This window comes from Pezoporus wallicus, unplaced genomic scaffold (genome assembly GCF_028554395.1).
Source record: "Pezoporus wallicus isolate ANWC-B61680 ecotype Strahan unplaced genomic scaffold, APGP_CSIRO_Pwel_v1 contig_5767, whole genome shotgun sequence".
Lineage (NCBI taxonomy): Eukaryota > Metazoa > Chordata > Aves > Psittaciformes > Psittacidae > Pezoporus > Pezoporus wallicus.
This window is the reverse complement of record NW_026640599.1, coordinates 3,358,628-3,379,970: the sequence shown is the minus strand read 5'-3', so window position 1 is coordinate 3,379,970 and position 21,343 is coordinate 3,358,628. Positions and strand designations below refer to the sequence as shown.

Below are 21,343 nucleotides of genomic sequence, written 5' to 3'. Positions count from 1 at the left end.
ATCTTTTCAGAAAAATAAGGTAACATAAAATTCCCACATAATAATGTAGCCCAAATAGTCGTCCCTATTACTAGTTATAAAACTCCATCCAAGTCATTACACTCCATAGACCAAACTATAAATTCAGTAAAAAATAAATTTACTTGGCATACATATGTAAAAGTATTAAAAGGTAAACTTTATAGACTATTAATATTCTTCTCTGCTGCAGTTAAAACTTCAAAATCTCCTGGTTTTACATAACTCACCTTTTTAACTGGGAGTGTAAATATGAGGTTAAACGTGTAGCTTCTTCTAGCTGCATAAGCAAACAATTTCTCTTTTCCTGTAACAGTATCCTGCAATTCAATAGATACATATTACTATTTTTCTTCAATACAGCAGTGCTCAAGAAGTGCGAGGAGCTTTCCAAGTACAGAAAAGTATCACTGCACTGCAGTTTCGAATATAAAAGTAAGTCTTGCTACTTAATGAAAAGTTTTAATTCACCCAGCTCATATGTAGCTATGGTAATTTCAGCAAGAACACAAGAACCAAGACTCCAGCAGAATTCCCAGACAAGAAAAGTAACTGAAGCACAGTGTAGGAGTCATGATGTTGAAAATACATCACAGCAATTAGCAAAATTATAAAGTCCTAGGTAAAAAACCCGATCAGTCTACAATGATTTTTTTTCCATTGCATCAACCCGACTGTGCCAGTAAAATACAGAGAACTACTATGCCTTTCGTTGCCTTGGCAGGAAAGAAATATTCCAAACAGCCCTAATATCCAAGCTAATTAGTGTCAAATTTCAAAGATAAAATGGAAAATTTTTGGAGGACTTCTGTTAAGCAGTAGCCATAAAACTCAACTTTAAGTTCTAATTCTAGGTGTTTCAAGTACATTTTTATATAATTAAGTTGGTGATACAGTTTGAATGCTAAGCTATGGCAAAAATATCCGAGACTTATTTTTTTGCCCATTCTAATAGCAAGCATCTGAATTATTCCATACCAGTGCCCCAACACAAATGGAACGTACCTTCAATGCTGTCAGTCTCAGACAGCTACATGATACCTTAAATTTTGTATTTTGAGAATCTTAAAACTTCAAAGAATAGATTTTATGTATTGTTATCACATTTATTCATTTGTTCATGGTGCTTTGTTTTTCCAAGCCAAATCACTAAACTTCAGAATAAAATCAGGGTGCTAAACATGTTCTGTATTTTACATCATTTGTACATTCAGGAAAGTTACTCCTCCAGCCCTGCTTTCATAAGCTGGCTGGAAACTAGGATTCTGATAGAAAGTTTGGAGAGAACAGACCAAACTTATCTCAATCCTTTAAGACCTTCCTCAACTGCAAAGATAGCTGTTAGAATTCAACACCTTAATGGCCAGGATTTAAAAAATAAAAATAAAAGTCAACAAAAAAAGAAGAAAAAGAGTCCTTCTGGATAAAAAAACAGCAGCATTAATGTCAATAAACTTTGGATGCTTAAGATGTGAAAAAATCACGTCTCTATCAGCAGTAAAAACATAAATCTTTCAACTTCTTTGGCCTCCAACTTCTACAATTCATGTGCTAGCAAGGGGCTGTAGTGCTACACTCCAACAATCCCACCACCCTCTGGGGAGCTCCATTCACTGCAACCACACAGCAGAAGCTGCACACCCGACAGCGTTCAAGCGTGAAACTTTTCTCCTGCTTCTGTGGACCCCAGACCAGGTTAATCAACTGGTGCAAGGAAGGCTGCAGCTCAACTATGTAAACTTACGTGATAAAGACACTGCATGCAGGAACCAAAAAGACAAATGGATTCAAGAAACTTAATCGATTCAAAACTTAGGAAACTACACTCCACAGTCATCAGTGCTGTAGGTACCTGTGCTGAGGGGCAAGAGATGCCTCCAACTAAGGCTGCCAACATCTTAAACCAAAAAAACAAAAAGCAACAGAAAAACAAAACCCAAAACCGAAACAAAACCCAACCTCTGTCATACAGATTTTAAGTTAGTTCTGATCTGCACGTAACTCAGTTCCTGTAAAATTCAGAAACAGAGCAGACCCAACAATTATTTAAAGAGGAAGCTTCTTTTTATTTCACAATTTGGAGAAAGTAGAAAAAGAAAAGCAGAACTAGGAATGGGTTTGGTTATTCCTGAACCTAAGACAAACAAATAAATGGGCCACTAATAGTTAAGCTTTCCTCCAATTTGTTATGCAAAAATAGATTGCCCTTCAATATTATTCTAACTTCTGCTCAACTTTTTGCTAACATTTGAAATATCAAGTATCATACTGGAACGCTGGTTTCCACAGCATGAACTACATGGAAAAATAGCCTGGCTTTCTTGCCAACATAGCATGCGCTACCTAACATGAGAACCCAAAACCAACAAATAAAACTTACTACACTGCAGTGTAAAGTGAACTCCCTTTTCTGTCAGTTTAAGCTGGAAAGCCAATGTAACGATATTGCAAAAACTGCAAAATACAGAACACTGAACTATAGGTTGGCTGGGAATTTTCTATTGCCTGAATTTACTGTCTGAAGTAAGACTTTTCAAAGGAACTGAAGTTCTCAAAATCTGTGTATGCAAGGCACTTCCAAATACTGTAAAAGTGTCTTAATTATGTAAATATTAACCTTTACAGAAATCATATTAAAGCTTGTTCACGTAGTTTTCCTCAAGTGTCAAACTGGGTTTTTATCACTGTTTAAGAGAAGCAAGTCTAGGAAACAAGAACAAGTCTTCAGTGCTTTCACTGGAAGTGGTTTATAGTAACGATAAGAGGTTAAGAGGCTTTGTCCATTTCTCTGGCTACAGGAAAAACTGGGCAACTTTGAAATAAACACATTGTTTCCATTAGTAAGTTTGGGGGGTTGTTTTTACATGTAACTTGACATTTAATTTAAGTTTTCAAGAATGACTCTGTTCACTGTGCTCTCTGAATGTCAGAGTTGGGATGTGCTCCCACTGCTGAGACTGCAAATTAAAAGGAAAAATTGTATACAAAAGGTAGTAAAATCATCATTTAACTTTCCTGTTATAAGGCACAAATCAAATATAGGAAAAGGATCTTTGTTCTGATGTTTTTGGAGATGAATATTACTCCACTGAAAACAAGAGGAAATGTTGCGCTCTACAGTTATTGTTATTCATGTCTCTATTATCAGACAACATCACTCAGACTTTTTCCAAGCATCTTTTGTGACTCTATTCTGATCTCTTCTTCCTATTCAGAAGACAGACGAATGAAAGGAAAACTAACTAGTCATTACCACTCTAACTCTCCTTCAGACATCTTCAAGACAGTCAGAATTAAATGCCAGTCAGAAGCAGCCTCTTCCTTTCTTGAAAGGAACTTACTCCAGAAACATTCTGTTGTTTTTTCTTAAACACAGTGAAATTCCCTACTCTTTCTTTTGAAACTACTTACATGGATCTTAAAATAGATAAGAAAACAATTCAAGTTCCCAGACCTTTCCGTGGCCCCATGAGCAGACGTTGCTCGAGCTCGCTGAATTTCATCCTCCAAGCGTCTTTTTTCTTCCTCCAAACGTGCAATGTCTTCTGGGGATCGTCTCTGCTGACTGATGAGCTGCAGCTCCTGAAGAAGAGCCTCCTTCTCTTTGATGAGCTGAAGACGGTCCCTGTCCGCTTCAGCCATTCCTGGCCAAGACTCATTATCTAGCAAGGCCAGCTGCTGTTGTATATTCGAAACTCTAAAAGATAAATGTGGTTCAAAAAGCAGAAGAAACAAAGATGAAGACAATTAAGAGGAAAAATACCAAAAGGTGAAGCCTGTTGACTTATGCGACTTTTCTTCTTCTAAATTTCAAACCAAGAAAATTTAGAGGGGTTTGGAAGAGTTATTTCTTTCTGCATTTTGGGGTGGGTTTTGTTTTGGGTATTTTTAAAATATTAAAGAACTGTAAGTTTGCCTGTACAACTGAAGAAGTTGACCATCCTTTCCTTCCTCATTTTTCCACTATCAAATCTTAACTTGGGATTTCAAAAGTTCAGGGGATGAAGGGGAGATGTTTTTCTAGTGACAACAGGTCTGTATATTCATGTCCTACCTAACAGAGGAATGATTCAAGGGGCTGAAAATATTAGGCAGCAACTGACAGCAGAATGTTAAGAGTAAATAAGCTGTTAGTAAGCAAAATAAGTCTGGAAGAAAGGATCTACTGCAAAATATAAGTGGCTTTAGACAGATCCATCATCAAATCAAGCAATAAATAAGCTAACTTTATTTTGTAGTAGGTTTTATAGTCGAAAGTAGTCTCCTACATCCTGCATCTCAGGAAGGTGAACCCACACACAAAACAACGGTTGCAAAAATAAGACATTTTAAGAAAATGTTCTGCTACAAACAAATTTTGAACTCTTATAAATATTACAAAGAATATTGAAGCTAGAAATTTCACAAGTATTTCTTTCGGGAAATTCTAAACATAAGCATTAAGAGGGAGAACAATTCTGCTAGGTATTTATGCTTGCTTTACAATGGGCAATTCAGACACTTTAGAATGTTACAGTTAAAATAAACAGTAAATAAGAGAACATCTAGCTATCTGATTTTTGAATATCTGAAACTAAAGAACTGTGCAGTTATGCAGTTGTACACCTCAGTTTCATCTTCACTTTGAAATGGTAGCATTCAAAGCACCATAAGAGATTATCACCTGATAGACAGATAGATAGATAAATAGATACATAAAAGCACATTTAAAGCCAGATGGATAGATAGATAGATAGACAGATAGAGAAAAGCACATTTAAAGCCAGATAGATAGACAGATAGATAGATAGATAAAAGCACACTTAAAGCCAACCTTAAAGGTGGAATATCATTCATTCCTTTGGTAAAGTAATCTTTTTTGTTTTCCAATATATATGGTAAGAAAGAAAATAACAAAGTAAGGTAAAAGCATATAACAAGCAAAACAGATCTGCAGAAGATCCACAGTGTGATAACGCGTTTAAGGATAAAAGAAACAGCATAAACATGACAAAGGTAAGGTTTTCACCATCTAAAAATAAAACCTCATGCAATGTTTATTTTATACTGACATCTGGAAAGTATTTGGCCATCTTATTATCAGGGGAAGGGAAATAACGTATCAGTATAAATCATTTTGCAATGAGTGCATTCATATACAAATAGGAATTTCATTGTGAATTTTGTCCAAGGGGTTTTCCCCCCTTAGATTTCATTTACAGCAACTAAAGAACTTGGGTATTATGTTACATTTTAGTCTAAAGCAGAATACTTTGTCAAGCCCTTCAATACCATTTCCTCCTCCTTGCATTAATAACCAACTTCCTGCCAATAGCTGCTGAAAGCACCATTGTGAATTGATATACATAGTCTACGTATTTCATGCCTCAGCTATTGTGCATGAAGTCCAGATGCAGCTTCCTGAAGAACACCTCGCCCCATTGACAAGACATCAGGGCCAGGAAAAGTGAGCATTCAGGACCCCTCCTCTCCCTTGCCCAGGCTGCTACGCTGTTAAAGATCCAGTAAACACTCCTGAAGGCACATACGACTTGATTTTCAAGTGTTCAGTGCCAAACGAAACAAATGGGGACTCGAGATTCTTTCAACAGAATTACAGAATTCATCTACAACTGAGTTATCATAGCTTGGCAGGCAAGTGTGAATCAGATGACCCCTGGCAATGTGTATGAATGACCATGTTCATAAGCTCTTACATGGCTTGTGGATGAAAGAAGTTGAGATGTATCTGGTAAAGTCAGTGGGTTATATGACAACTGGTAGGGGTAACCCTCTTCTTCATTTTAACACAATTGTTTTGCTAGCTATCTTTCTAATGCAGGGTGAGCTGGTTAAGAAGCTGACCATAGAAGCAAATAAATGCTAATGCAGGCAACAGGGAAGACAGAAGTACCAGCAGGAAAGAGGAGATGGGACCCCCTCTGTCAGTGCTATTTAACCACTGAATCCGCTCTTGTATCGAAAGTGGTAAAACACCACTCTCGATACAAGAGGTTTTAATCTAGACTCCTGAGCTTGCTGAGAACACATTACTCCCTTTTAGTATGACATTCCAGTTTAAGGTTTGGTTTTTGCCTCTCAATTTCTGTTATGATGATGCTTTGAAAATAAGAAGTCATCGTACAGTAACTTAGTTATACTTCATTAAAGGGAAAAATACTGCTGTGGATTTCCCTGACACTCAGCATTTCAGCTAGTTCTTCTTGTCTCTGTGTTTGTCCTGTAAGAAAAGAAAAAGACATTGCTAACCACCACATAATACAGGAATCTGCTGGGAAGGGAATCACAATAAATGGATTAAAAAAAAAAAAGGGGGGGCAATTTCACTATGCTTATCCATGCCAGATTTTATACCTAAACCACACCAGACATTCTCACTGATGGTATATTATAAAAAAGTATTTCTTTCGTGTTTTCAGACTCAGTGCATATATTCAGCTACCTTAACCACTCAGATAAATCAACGACTTGGCATTGACTGCAATTTTAACATAAAAAAAAACAAACAAATTAAGATGCTTTAACAAGCCTCTGATTTTAAAATACATTTTTCCTTCCTTTTGGGTATTTTTTAAGATAGTACTTTTTAAGTGTAGTCAATGTAAAAGGGTAATTTTATCTGGCCTAATGCCAGATCCTGAGGTGCCTAGTCCCTAGTGGGGAAAAAACAGTTAATTTTGAGCCATCAACATTCCAGGCATTTTGCCCATTCCCATCCTTGCATAACAAGTGCTGAGGAGCTTGCATTCCATGCTCGAGTAGGTGGTATCAAATGACTGGTTTCCTAGGTAGGCTGACCAACTTGCTGCTTATTTCAGTATTTAAAAATTTAAAATAGAGATGAATGTAACAGGCCCTGTTAAGCAGAAAAGCAGGAGGGCCACAGATGGGATGACAAAGGTTTAACCTGGGGATCTTAAGTAAACTTGGATTAGAAATGGCAAACATGCTCTGAAATGCCCATACTAATAATGTAGCTAGAATGATTCCTAGCCCAGGATAACGCAGACATCGTATGAGGGTAGAAATCAGTACAGCCAGTAGTTTGCTACACAAACTACACCATGGGGGTAAAAACACATGTATTTGCAGAATTTACAGCATATCTGAATTGTTATGTATCTACACAGACAAAACAAAATTATACTGCTAAGCTCGAAAACACTTCTGTTTTAAAGAGGTTATTAAAACAGCATGAGAAGCGAGATTAAAATAAAAATCACTTTTTGTGAGATGGAGGATGTTTGATTTACAATTACAATTAACCCCATGTTTAGACCATTACTTAGATTATGAACTAGACAGGTGTCCTGACGACAAAAATACTCCAAAGCAATACTAAAGTCCTAACTCATGCTCATAAAAGGGACAAATTTCGAGTATCCTACAGCTGCCACTTCGCAACCTACAAGCTCTGGTCTTTCTAGCTTTAACAAGCTCTTCCAACTTACTTTGTTTCAGCTTTCTAAGGAAAAAATCCCAACACAGTAATCCCCTGCATGTAAATGCCTAGATTTTTGCGTGACATATCAGACCACTCTATAGCTCAGGCCTTTGTTACGTGAAACAAAAGGGAAGACTGGTGAAGATACAATGAAAATTCAATTATAATCTGGAGGAGAACAGTGGCCAAATCACACAAATATGCAGATACGATCAACAAAAGTCAGCCCAGCTTACTCCTTTCCTTAGGCTTATAATGGGCTTATAACTGGAGCAAGTTCTCTGCCACTTCAGGTACCAGGGAACTTAGCCCATATGCAATACCTAGAGAAGGTGGCTGTGGTACTGAAGGCACATAATGAAGGGTGTAAGGACTCAGTAACTTCTGGTATTTGTAGACCTTCTTGAAAGTGAATTATGATTTATATCCAAAGAGGGGAAGGCTAGAGAAAGGGTAACAAAGAAATGGAAAGAACAAGAAACTGGGGAACTTGGCCAAACGCTCACAAAATTTCTTCACTGTGTCTACTTTGGCTGTGCCTGCACGTATGTGCCACTGTGGCTTTGGCAGACAATGTGATTATGCTCTGTAGAATATCCAGCCTTCTTGGCAGCCTGATTCAGTAACAAGGAGGTCTTAAATTGGCTTAAGACACTCATGAAACCCTTACAGCCCACTGGCATTCTGCAGATGAAATTTGGTATTCACCTTCAGGAAAATTGCAAAGCCTGCTAAAACCGATGGAGGACAGAAATTAGTATTTGCCCCAATTCCCAGGAAAACTGGTATAATAAAAACTTTAAAGATAGTTCAAGAGCATGGCTCAGCTCCGTTTATAGCTCAAAGAGCTTTTCTGTGCTTAAAACTGACACTGGGAGATTTAGGTTTAGCTGACATGCCTGAGCCAGATATTTATGTGGTATCAGACAAATTACTTCATCCCTAAATCAGATTTTCAGATTAGTTGAGTAGAATAAAGCACTAGAAATTAGGCAATTACACCTTGAAATCTGCCTACACCAGATGAACTTTAACAGGAAAATACTTGACTATGTTGCTATCAATAGCCAACCAAGGTGTATTTTGTCAGTACAAACACAAATTGCACTCCCAAGCTTCTGCTTGTGCTACTCCTTTTAAAGCCCAACTGAAAATGAATTTTGACAATCAGACAGCAAATTTGCAACAAATATTCAGCAACTATACCAAAAAGAAAGAAGTAACAGTCTTAAAGGGGATGTAGAAACATGAAGCATAGCTGAGGAGGAAGCTCTTCCAAGGCCAAAATAAATTTGTTGATGGTCACTGTATGATTTCAACAACTGAACTGAAAACTAGTATGTCTGAATTAAGATTTACAGAAGGCATATACAAATTACCTCTTCAGCACCCAAATTAGACAAGCTGGTTGAAGATGCATGGATATATTAGTTCACTGAAGTCAGCTACCATCAGACTGGCAAATAACATAATCACAGTTAAAAAATTAGGTGCTTCTTTTTGGAGGGATCATTTTTCATCTATTGATTAATATACTTCACAGGATATGAGGCACCACAGCAATGACATTTCAGGATCATTTGCTAATATACTTCATGTAGGAATTATACTGAACTGGACAACTTAAGCACTATCAAAGAAAAACAATTTGCTTTTGACTTCCCTTTCTATGAAACAGTCTATTCAGAGAAGTGCTGGAAGGGTACACTTTCCAGTGTGCAAATGCTTTCATGAGAGGTGGGCTCACTCAAATAGCAACTGAAACTAAAACCGCTATTTATCCAGCCAGCTTGGGGCTGCTCAAAAAGACCGTCCTCCCTCCTTCTTGCTTCTCTGGAGGGCCACACTGACAGATCTGAGAGGAGAAATTTCATGGAAATAAGGTACAGTTTATTTAAAAATAATGGGGGCAGGGAGGGGAAGAGAGGAGTAAAGAACAGAAGAAAAGTGATTGAGCCTCTCAGCAGCATGACTGGTAAATTAAATAGCAGAATTGATGTGCCTCCCTCCCAGAGCCTGGATCAGACACAGGAGAAAGGACATGATCTTCCCCAGCATGCTGAAAATGTCAGAACCCACAGCTCACAACATCTGAAATACCCACGGGAAAAATTAAATTGCAAATTATCCAACTTCCTTCCAGTGGGAAACTAAAGGGGGAAAAAAAATAGCTATGTGAACATCTCAATTTATGCAAAGTCCAAACCACTCAGCAGTTAAGAGATTTTTGAAGGAGGATTAAAATCAAATTATCTTTTATGAGGGAGGAGAAAGATTCTGGGATCATAAACCAACTTTCCTACTATCCCTGGGTCTCATCTCCTGAATTCCTCAAGATCATTCAAAAATCCCAACACTGCATTTTCTTGCTCACACTCCATATACAGAGAACATACTTTTATTTTTAAGAACTTCTTTACTACATACATCAAACATTCTGCTCGTATCTAGAGCTGTATGATCTTTTGGTTAGATGCACAAGAGTGACTAAAATATGACACACTGCCCTTTATTTTGAGGGGCTTTTTTCCTTTAAAGTAAAAGGACATACTTTTCTCCTACAGTGTATTTTAAAAGTCTCCCATTAAAACTTAGAAATAAGACAGTTTGTCTGTTGTACTTATTTGCTATACGTTTCCATACCCCATTTGACGAGCAAGTAGTCCTAATATACTGCTTTACAGTTAAGACTTACTGTAGAATTTTAATTTTCTACTGTGTAGATTTTAATCCATCGCAGCACATTCTGTCACCCACACTGTGCAGTAACAGTAGATATTTCACCAGCCAAGGGAGAACGAACACAAAGATATTTAGTAGAGACAAAAGCCCTACAGAAATGCCAGCAAGCTAAGGGGAAGGAATGCATGATAAATGAAGAATGCAACCACAGAGATAACTGGTAGGGGCAATGAGCTTTGTGCAGTTCCACTCAGAAGCCGAAAGCTGATTACTTCCGTACAACATACTGGGCAGAATAAGGCTACCATTTTAAAGCAACTAACATGCTTTTGCTAAATAACAGACCATTGTCAGAACTGTTATCCTGGGACACCAAAACTACCCTTACTGCAATTACTATTCTCTAGTTGGAAGGTTAGTTACCCAGATTTTCTACACTTAATTAACATCAAATCCCAGCTCACTTCTGATGCTCAAAAATACTGCATTCCACGCACAAACAAATGTTCAGTTTTTCCAGCTAAGAAATGCTGCTACTAGAAACCCACCTCTCAGAAAACCAACCACACCCCCCAAAAAAGCCCTACCACTCCATCTTTTCCCTGCAATAACACATGAGAGGAGAATTGCTTTGAAAAACACAAAGAAAAGTTATGTCAGAAAACCAAACTAAAACCACTTAATACAATCTTTACAGCACCAGTGGCTCTGTTAAACTAAAAAGTACAAAACTAAATTCTATCCTTCTTCCTTCGGCAACTATCATGAACCCCTAAACTATCACTGGGCTATGAAGTGCTAAGCATCGTGCTTGTGTCCAAACAGGACAATGACAGATTTTTGTTTTGCCCTTTTTTTGCCCAATTACTTAATCTTTACTGGGTAACAGTCACTGGTATTCACATGCAGTATTTAACAACACAGACTTTCAGTCCAGTTACAAATCCTGACAATTTAGCTGGGTATTTCTAACATACTTGCATCCATTTAATTTACATTTTTTCTTCTTTCTTTTTTTTTTTTAATTAAGCCTGTATTGCATCCAAATGTGAGTACATTTTCCAGGAAGAACAAAATAGTGAATTGCCTATAAAGCTTTCACTCCCTGCCAAGCCATATGACAGCATTATGATATCCCTCAAAGAAAAAAAACATATCATGAGAAAAAGGAGGCAAAAGTTTAGAAATTTTTATAACCCTTGTTATGTGACATAAAAAGTCAGCAAAATAGACAAAGTTGAAAAGGAAAAAAAAAAATAAACCCGAAGTTTTTCAAAGTCGACCATACATAATCTTTTAAGTGTTGGGCAATTTTAATAAGAGAATGTTCTATCAACACAAATTAAAATAATCCTAAATGCACAGAATTACTGCATTCAAGTCATCAGCTGTATCTACACTACTAAATAAGAACAAATTGCTTTTACAAAGCCATTAAAATACACTGCAAGACTGACATCAACAAAAGAAATACTTAGCATAAGCAATTAGATTCAAGTGAGGAATTAACCTAATTCAAGTAATTTTTTTTTAATCAGATTCTTTTTCATTCTCATAATTTATTTTTTTGTGTACCCTTCTGTTCAGCTCTGAATATCTTCATTTATCTCACAAGAGGTTCTGCATCTTCTTTCCACTGAGTTCACAGCTTCAGTACACTGAACTTAGAACACAGGTATGCAAAGCTTCATATGTACTGACAGACCAGGCTGATATATGGAAATTTAAAAACTGTTTATGCTGAGGTTTAAGAAGAGGAGGAAGATGTAAAACAGTTCAATTAAACTAGTGCAATTTTGTTTATACAAAGTGTAGAATGGGGTTGACATTTAGCTTTATCTCTGCAAACAAATTTAATGATCTTGTGATAAAGGCTTATGTTTATCTAAGCTTTTATTATCTGTGAACCACTCAATAGTAAGCAAATTAGTCTTCTTAAAGACATTTCAGCTAGGAGGCTGGTTCCAATTCTACTTTGAAAATTTTAAATCACAAGAGTAAAAATGAAAAACAACAAATTTATCTTTAATTACCTTTTCTTGGCCTCTTCATACTGCCAGTTCAGTCTTACTCTGTCTACAAGTCTTGTTTTGTCATCAAACCCAAACTTTTGCAGATTTGAAGAGCAAAGAGAGAGGGGAAAAGAGAGGAAGAAATAAGAATTTAAAAACACTCTCACAATAAAGAAAGGTATAAATTAACTCTAACTCACTAGACTCACTAAAAAATCCCCAATGTTTTAAGTAATAACGTACTAAAAATCAATTTTATGCTTTAGAAATACAAAACTAGTTTATTGCTAAACATACATAAGATAAATGAGCCCTTTCAATAAATTACAATCCCAGAAATCAAGGGTTATCAAACTGAATCATTAATGAATGGTCCAAGCTTTTCAACTTTATCTGAGCCTAAAATAAAAGAGTATTTGAAATATTTTATTACTTGATACAACTATTTTATGGACTTTAATTAGAAGTAATTCAGATTAACTTTCCCTGTACTGTGATGTGTTACCCAGCACTTAGATCATTAGTGTGTTTTAAACACTATTACAAAAGCATCACCTGAACCAGTTGTAGAACGTGCTTTTATACAAAAACTCCTATTGTATTCAGTCCAGTTTGTACAGCAACTTCTTTCCTTCTTAGAGCATCAGCAGTTCCCCTCTTCAGAAGTCTGTATATGGTCCAATAGGTTAATCCCAAATCCCTACTTAACTGCATTGCTGTATCTCTGGATTTCGCATCTAACTGCTGCTTCTGTCGTCTTCATCATCACATTTGAAAAAAATCCACCTCTTTTTTTTCTCATATTCCACTACTGATAATTCAGAGAAACCATTAATGTAACTGCTTCATGTTATCTTCCTGACAAAAAAAACTATGCCTGATAAACACAATTTTCAGACTACACTTGACTTGTCTTGGATTGCATTCAATATGTACTATGAATGGGAAAATGCTGCTAAGCTCCTTTTGGTTTTGGAATTCAATAATCACACCCACCACCAGTTGAAAAATGACATCCCAAAGGTACCATCTACCTAACACACTGAAAGATGGCCTAGTGCTAGCCAAATTTTCATAGATGCTTTAGGAGCATATATTCTTAAAAACACAGATTTCCTTTTTTTGCAGAGGCCCTCTGGAGATATGCAACTTGGCAACTAGTCAGCAAGTGAAAGAAGAGGAGAAATGGGATGATAAAAAGTCTCCAATTAGAAGTTACACAGCTCAACAGAAATTTCTAACTAAATGTGGAGTAACATCCAAACTATAGTACCAACAAACTACAAACAGGTTGTCTGTCTTCTCGCTTTGTTTTTAATGTTATCTACAGAAGTAAGAATTTTATTCATGAAGAACAGCTAGGCTGCCATAGTACCAGTGCAAGCCAAATTTTTATTATCTGAAATACATAATTCTGTTCACACAGAACTACTTCCAGGGAACGTTAACAAGCTCCTCTCAAATACTATATTTAATGGCATATTTGAGCATAAAGATATGACAGAAGAGAATTTTTAAGAAAAATACTTTGAGACTCTAACCAATACTTCTCGTCTCAGAGAAAAGGAACATAGGTCTACCTTACATCTTTAATGTACATAAACAAAGATGACAAGCATGATAAAATCAAGATTTTAAAAATCAAATGAAGAGCACCAAAACCCATCTATAACTACTACCAGAATACTAACATCTCACACTGTTGAACAACCACGTCTCAACTTCAAGCTGGCTAAAGTGCTTTCTTCCTTCCTGCATCATTACACGCATCAGTAGGTCAGAGCTAGTGACATGAAAGGAAGAGGTCGGTGGACACCTCAGCAGGAGCTGTTACTTAAGAGATGAACCTGAGGTCACCAAAGAAGGTGATGACATGAGAAGTGCTCTGCTGGGCTGGCTGAGTCCGGAAGTTGATTCTACCTGTCACTACCTGCGAGCACATTGCTACGCCTTGGTGTCATGCTCAAGTAGCAGAACCACAAAACCCACCACCACTCAGGGTGCCACTCACGTGCTCTGTAAACAATAGCAAACACAACTCCCTCACTGCTAATACTGCTTTGGATTTTTTGTTCTGGTACAGCCAACACCTCTTAAAACAAAACAGGAAGTAGCGATGTACGTATCACTATAGTACAAAAGCAACTTCATTTCTACAGCAAATGTCTCCATAGGAATGCATACCTCTCCAGTGATGTCAGTCTGAGAACAAGCATCGCAGTGCTGCTGAGGTAAACAGGAGTCACTGATAGAACTAGAATTGTGCTGGAGATCCTGCAGGGAATCTGTAATACAACAGCTATTCCTGAATCCATCTGTTAACTTGGCCAGGCTCTATGGGAGAAGAGATTTAAAAAGAAAAAAATTAAAAAAATTAAAAAATTAGATGAACTGATTTTTATAATTCTTTTATTAATAGAGGAAAAAACAACCAACCAACCTATTTTAGAAATATGACAGGTAGCTTGTCTATCAGAGCTATTTACACGAAGTAAAAGTTACTGTACCGTTACTAACATGTAGAAGCTTTGCTTTGAAATAAACCTCTCATTTTAAAAGATGCATCTAACAGTAACCAGATTTTAAGTTATTTCTTTTATAACTATGACCATTTCAGCTTTTGTATGTCTTACAGTTCTTTAAATCTGGCAGCTGTCAACTTTCAGGTTAGCTGATAAGGAAGATAAATGTGATACATCTGCCCTTTTGCCATCTTGTGCACAGGTTACATTCCTTAGCCACTACTGCTATCATATCCAAATTGATGAATACCTGGTATTGATTGTATTTTTATGACAGATGATTTCACCCTTGTACTCTCTCATCCAAGGTTCACATAATTACAGATATTTTCCACTTTGGGTTATGCAAGGGACATCTCCAAGTTGCCTAAAGATACAAACTGTGAGGGTAGAAACCTCAAGCAGTCTTTAAGGGGGAAGGGGAGTAAGACATAATTACACAAAGTAACAACCGTTTGATGATACAAGCTTAGCTGACAGGCTGGTAATATTCCTTTAAAAAAGAATAAAATTGTTAATATCACTTTTATTTTATGATTGTGCATTCTTCACTTTTTCAAAACTTACAGAGAGTCACAATAACAAAACCACCATGCAGGCTGCTGTTTATAACCATTATGCTTCAAAACAACTTTTTTTTTTCCTAATTTAAAAAATTAAATTCTGGCCCCTCACCAGCAGATAAAGGACAATCAAATTATGTGAACTTGTGTTTCAATTTATAAATCATAACATAAACCATTTGTTTCTAAAAATACATGTAAAAATTCTCAAAACTGCTTACTCCAGTAAGCAACAGAATCTGAGACAAACCTGCACTGCACTGGAAAAAGGCTGCCCCTCAGGAACCTCAGTGGCTCTAACAACTGATGATCTGCAACAAGCCACAGTTATTGTCCATATCCAATTACCAGGAGATTTCTCAGTGTTCGAAGTGCAGTTCAAAAAATACAAGACATTAATGCTGTCTTTTCTTACAACAAATCAAACTAATGGAGCCAAGAAGACAAATTGTGTAACAGCAACTGTTTGTGGCTCAGAGGAACAGCATGGTCACCTTGAAGACAGAGGCATCTGGTTTTGGAGCCTAAGAAGCATCCCTAGGAATTGCAGCAGGCCTGAAACTAGTCAGAAAAAGCAGCTTTTTCTGGTAGCCTCCATTTCTGTTCTACACAGTCCATCCCTTTGTTCTCATTATATACCAGCTGCTCCTTCAGGCCTACCTCCACTAATGATGAAAAAGAAGAATATCCAGCCTGGTGCCGGATGAGCAAAGGAGAAAGGCAGAGAGAGATATAGGTACAATGATATGCCAGGCAGCATGTACTGCTCCCTCCTTATACTCTGTGTGATGGTACTACAAGGTCTGAGTGGGGCTGGGATTTTGTGCTCAGCACTAGCAGTGATAGAAGACATGCTAGACATGCCAGCAGTGGGACAAGGCTACCACTACGTGCCTCCAGAACCTCAATTTGTCTTGGGTCCCCCCAAAAAAGCCAATTCTTCTACCACCTCCCAAATGAACTGTACCATCTTAGTATGAAGGACAAACAAAATAGTTCCTCCTCAGTCCCGAGACAGCTATTTCAAATTATATTGTCAAGAAGTCTCCAGCTAGTGTCCCTTTATCCTCCAAGACTTGTTGCAAAAAGAACTGCTCTATGACATGGCAAAAAGAAAACCAGAGTGTCTTCCACATTATGAAAATTAAAAATTGCAGACTCCTGCTTAACTCCCTTCTTCAAAACTCACTGAAGAAATTTTTATGAAGGTGGTGAGACAGTGGCACAGGTTGGCCCAGGGAAGCTGTGAATGCCCCATCCCTGTCAGTGTCAAAACTAGATGATCTTTAAGGTTTCCTCCAAACCAGGCTATTCTACTATTCTGTGATATGATTCTATGAATCACTGACAGGTTTGTAACATAGAAATAATAGTTTCAAATCATAGCTACACAAACATCAAACATTTCCTCTTTTACCCAGTAAAGCAGAGCCTGTCACAAGAACAAAAAGCAGAATTCAGAAAGCAAAGTTTCTCCCAGATAGGTTATGGCCTGTCTGTCACCTTTGGCTAACGCATACTGTTACAGGCATATGAAACACCAAAGGTCCCGATGCCAGAACTTCAGTCTAAACTTCTGCCTGTATTTCAGCTACTTCACACACTCCTGGTGTCCTCCTGACGCCTTGAGCATCTCCTTGGCAGATAATGAAGGGCTGTTTGGCTGCTGGCCAGGCTTCCTATCTGGGCACAGTTGCTGAACCCTGGATTTAACTACTTTAAAATTACACAGCATTTGACAGGTGGCAATCACCAAGTAGCATCACCTTAACTTGCAACTACGTGCATAAGTGACTATGCTCTAGAGTAAGCACATACATTTTGAGTTCTTCTATTTGGATGAGTGAAAGCACAGCCTCCAGCAATCCTAACATGGAAAATTACAACCTTAGTTCACACACTTTTAGACAGAAACAATTTACATTACTGCTAGGAGTAATATCCTCCCCAGTTATATGGAAGAATCCATCTTGCATCTGGAGTTTATGGATTATTTATGGCAATCCCACAGAAACTGTCAAACCAGCCTATTGTACGGATGTAAAGTTCTAGGCACACCAGCCCAGACCTACTCAGAAAGGGGGAAATGAGCACTGCCATTTCATCATTGCCTGTTACTATCTGATTTGGGAGCTCTCTGCCACACACAATTTCAGTGCAGTTCCCACATAACCTATTTAGCCTGTTGAATTAATAAAGAAAAAGTTTTTTAGAAAACGAACAAACAAAACCACAAAAAACCTCCAGTGCTAAGGATAAAAGACAAGATTTTAAAAGCAGAAACAGAAGTGTGAAAGGGATATGGGGGAGTAAGGGGGGGAAGGAGGGGAAGAGACACACACATGCTGCTTTTAGGAACCTGACCATGCAACTTGATTATTCAACTTCATATGGAAAGTTTGCCCACTTTTTTTGAGCAGTGATACCGCCACTTGTCTTTATTTGCAACTACAGCACCCAGTTTGACCACCCTCTCCTTCCCTTGTCGGTCTTCTCTCCCACACAACTCAATCCAATTATCATATTTCTCTGACAGCTACAATTTTCCAAGCACCTACACAAGACTGAGTCACTTTCACTATGTTTAGTTCTGTTGCTCACACTGGCCAGATTTAAATTAAGAAATAGTAAGAAATTGTCTATTTCCTTTCTCAGAAATAAATCCCCATCTGTTTACACAATACTTCTAACTCCTCTATAAACAGCTTTCAAAACGAAAAGGTTCTCATAAGAAAGCTTGTCTTACCAACTATAGCTTTAAAGCGTAGAATTTCTGAGGGCAAAACAATTTTAAAATTCATAGGAGATTAAAAATCACATTCTGATCTTATTAGGAAGATAATTAAAATAGACTTGCACTTATTTGACAAAGCTAAATAAACCTGTAACAATAATCATCAATTAATTATAAAAAGGAAAAGCCCAGAAAAGTTTGGTGACAACAAAACCAGTATTTTGGTCAAAAATTTAAAAACTGTCAGGCAAAAAGCTGGCTATTTTTCCAGAGCACAGTAAGTTGGCAGAAATACACATTTTTTACAACTGCAAATCTTGTGAACTATTAAATATGGCATTTAATCCCTTATTACAATTGCAACAAAACATGCAGAACTGTTTTGCACACTAGGCCTGTGTGGAACAACTATTTTCTAGATTCTCCTGGACTGTATGTTTATTACTGGATGCTATCACAACTGAGTATCACCAATTACAAAAAGGACACATCCTAGATTGATATTTTCTGTATGCCACACAGATCCATGAGAAACAATTGCAACACCTTTCATTTTTGCTTACAGAATCATAGAATAGTCAGGGTTGGAAAGGACCTTAAGATCATCTAGTTCCAACCCCCTGCCATGGGCAGAGACACCTCACGCTAAATCATAGCCCCCAAGGCTTTGTCCAACTTGGCCTTGAACACCACCAGGGATGGAACATTCACAACCTCCCTGGGCAACCCATTCCAGTGCCTCACCACCCTCACAGGAAAGAATTTCCTCCTTATATCCAATCTAAACTTCCCCTGTTTAAGTTTTAACCCGTTACCCCTTGTCCTGTCACTACAGTCCCTAATGAAGAGTCCCTCCCCAGCATCCCCATAGGCACCCTTCAGATACTGGAAGGCTGCTCTGAGGTCTCCACACAGCCTTCTCTTCTCCAGGCTGAACAGCCCCAACTTTCTCAGCCTATCTTCATACGGGAGGTGCTCCAGTCCCCTGATCATCCTCGTGGCCCTTCTCTGGACTTGTTCCAACAGTTCCATGCCCTTTTTATATTAAGGACACCAGAACTGCACACAATACTCCAAGTGAGGTCTCATGAGAGCAGAGTAGAAGGGCAGGATCATCTCCTTCGACCTGCTGGTCACGTTCCTTTTGATGCAGCCCAGGATACGGTTGGCTTTCTGGGCTGCGAGCACACACTGAAGCCGGCTCATGTTCATTTTCTCATCAACCAGCACCCCCAAGTCCTTCTCCTCAGGGCTTCTCTGAATCTCTTCTTTGCCCAACCTGTAGCTGTGCCTGCGATTGCTCCAACCCAGGTGTAGGACCTTGCACTTGGCATGGTTAAACTTCATGAGGTTGGCATCAGCCCACCTCACAAGTGTGTCAAGGTCCCTCTGGATGGCATTCCTTCCCTCCAGCGTATCAACTGAACCACACAGCTTGGTGTCATCGGCAAACTTGCTGAGGGCGCACTCAATCCCACTGTCCATGCCACTGACGATGTTGAACAAGACCGGTCCCAACACCAATCCCTGAGGGACACCACTCATTACTGGTCTCCAGCGGGACATTGAGCCATTGACCACAACTCTTTGCGTGCGGCCATCCAGCCAGTTCTTTATCCACCAAGTGGTCCATCCATCAAATCGATGTCTCTCCAATTTAGAGACAAGGATGTCGTGTAGGACAGTATCGAACTCTTTGCACAAGTCCAGGTAGATAACATCAACTCCTCTACCCCTGTCCGTCAGTTCCATAGCCCCATCATAGAAGGCCACCAAATTGATCAGTCAGGATTTCCCCTTAGTGAAGCCATGCTGGCTGTCACCAAGCACCTTGTTGTTTTTCATGTGCCTTAGCATGCCTTCCAGGAGAATCTGCTCCAAGATTTTGCCAGGCACAGAGGTGAGACTGACTGGTCTGTAATTCCCCGGGGCATCCATTTTCCCCTTCTTGAAAATGGGGATTATATTTCCCTTTTTCCAGTCTTCAGGAACTTCACCTGCTTCTGCCTCTTGCAATCTCCACATTCTGGTGCTGCCAGCATTGCCCAGTTCTCAGTGCTAAGTTTCATCCTAGACTTCTAAGTTCTTCAATACTGTATTTAAAGAAACTGCAAGGGCACTTAGTGTTGGTTTATCGCATGACTTCAAGGCATCTCAAAGTTTACAGCTCTATTTAGTGCCACAGAGGAATTTAAATGTAAGGAAAAGTGGGAAGGGGGGTAAATCTACTAGGGGTGTCAAAACAAGGTGAGTAGTTAAGCTGCTCCAAGATCACACACTCATCTTCAAATTACTAGTTACTTTGCTAAAATGTGTGTTACTGCATCCATGAAGAACTGCCTTTCTAAATCATTTCTTGCTAGCCAGGCACATGGAAGACCAAGAATTGCTTTAAAACTTGGCCAACACAAAATATCAAATATCTTAAAATATGTCAATGCAGAAACTCTTCAAAGTGAATTAAGCAGTTTTTCTACTTGAACAATGATTTGTGGTCCATCAGCTGACCTTTGCGTAACGCTTTGGAGACTGCGTAATTGTGTAACTATGGATGTTACACATTTTTATTATATGCAAATTACATAGTACTCATTTAACAATAATAAAATAATAAAAAACCCAACACCAGAACAGTACTGTGGAGAAAAATTGAAGAAAGTATTTGAATGGCAATATTAATTTAGTATGGTCCCTAAAATTTAGGTAACAAAGATGCCTTTTACCATATAGTAGTTTAAGAGTAGATGAAGAGAATTGTCCTTGTCACACACTCTATCTGCAGCATATTTGGGTAAGTCTACACTGAAGTCCCTGAAGTGGCAGATGCTCGTGGCTCTTTGATCAAGCTCCCATCACATTAATAACACAGACACAGCAACTGAAAGCTTGAAGCAGGATGCAGAATCCATTCAGAAGTTACATCGCTTCCCGGGCATGTATCTTCCCTTGCTTCCTGCGCTCCAATTCATGAAATAATTCAAAGCTTGCATTTATGGTTTCTGTAGATGTTGTGTTTAATCATACCCTTTGAGGGTTTTGTGAGAAAATAAAAATCAACGTATGTCTTGATATGGGTACTTAAGAGGAATGCTCAGGGCAAAAGCAGGAAAACTGCTAAACTGTGGCATAGTGACAGAGATCTAATTTTGTGAAATGCTCATAACACTCAAAATGTGGTAGACAAATTGGTAAACATTTTAGCACATGAATTATTAGTCCTACTTCATTATAGGTAATATAAAAAAAAAACACTAAACAGAATGAAAAACAAATACTGTAAAACTAGAAGGTATTTTTTCTAATGCAGCATAATTACTCCATAGCAGTCTTTGATGCAATCAGCAGCAACAGAAAGCTGTATTTAACAA

At 38.1% G+C, this 21,343-nt stretch overlaps 1 protein-coding gene across 3 annotated transcripts in view; it reads right to left on the bottom strand.

Moving 5' to 3' along the window:
- Positions 1-21,343, bottom strand: part of WWC3 (WWC family member 3) — a 105,988-nt gene that overhangs the window by 26,123 nt on the left and 58,522 nt on the right. For all 3 annotated transcript variants that reach the window (XM_057419445.1, XM_057419444.1, XM_057419447.1), the window contains 4 exons: positions 14,341-14,490; positions 12,178-12,251; positions 3,473-3,715; positions 249-338 (listed from right to left, as the gene is read on the bottom strand). In XM_057419445.1, coding sequence (XP_057275428.1) covers positions 249-338; positions 3,473-3,715; positions 12,178-12,251; positions 14,341-14,490 — 557 coding nt within the window. The remainder of the gene's footprint in view (positions 1-248; positions 339-3,472; positions 3,716-12,177; positions 12,252-14,340; positions 14,491-21,343) is intronic.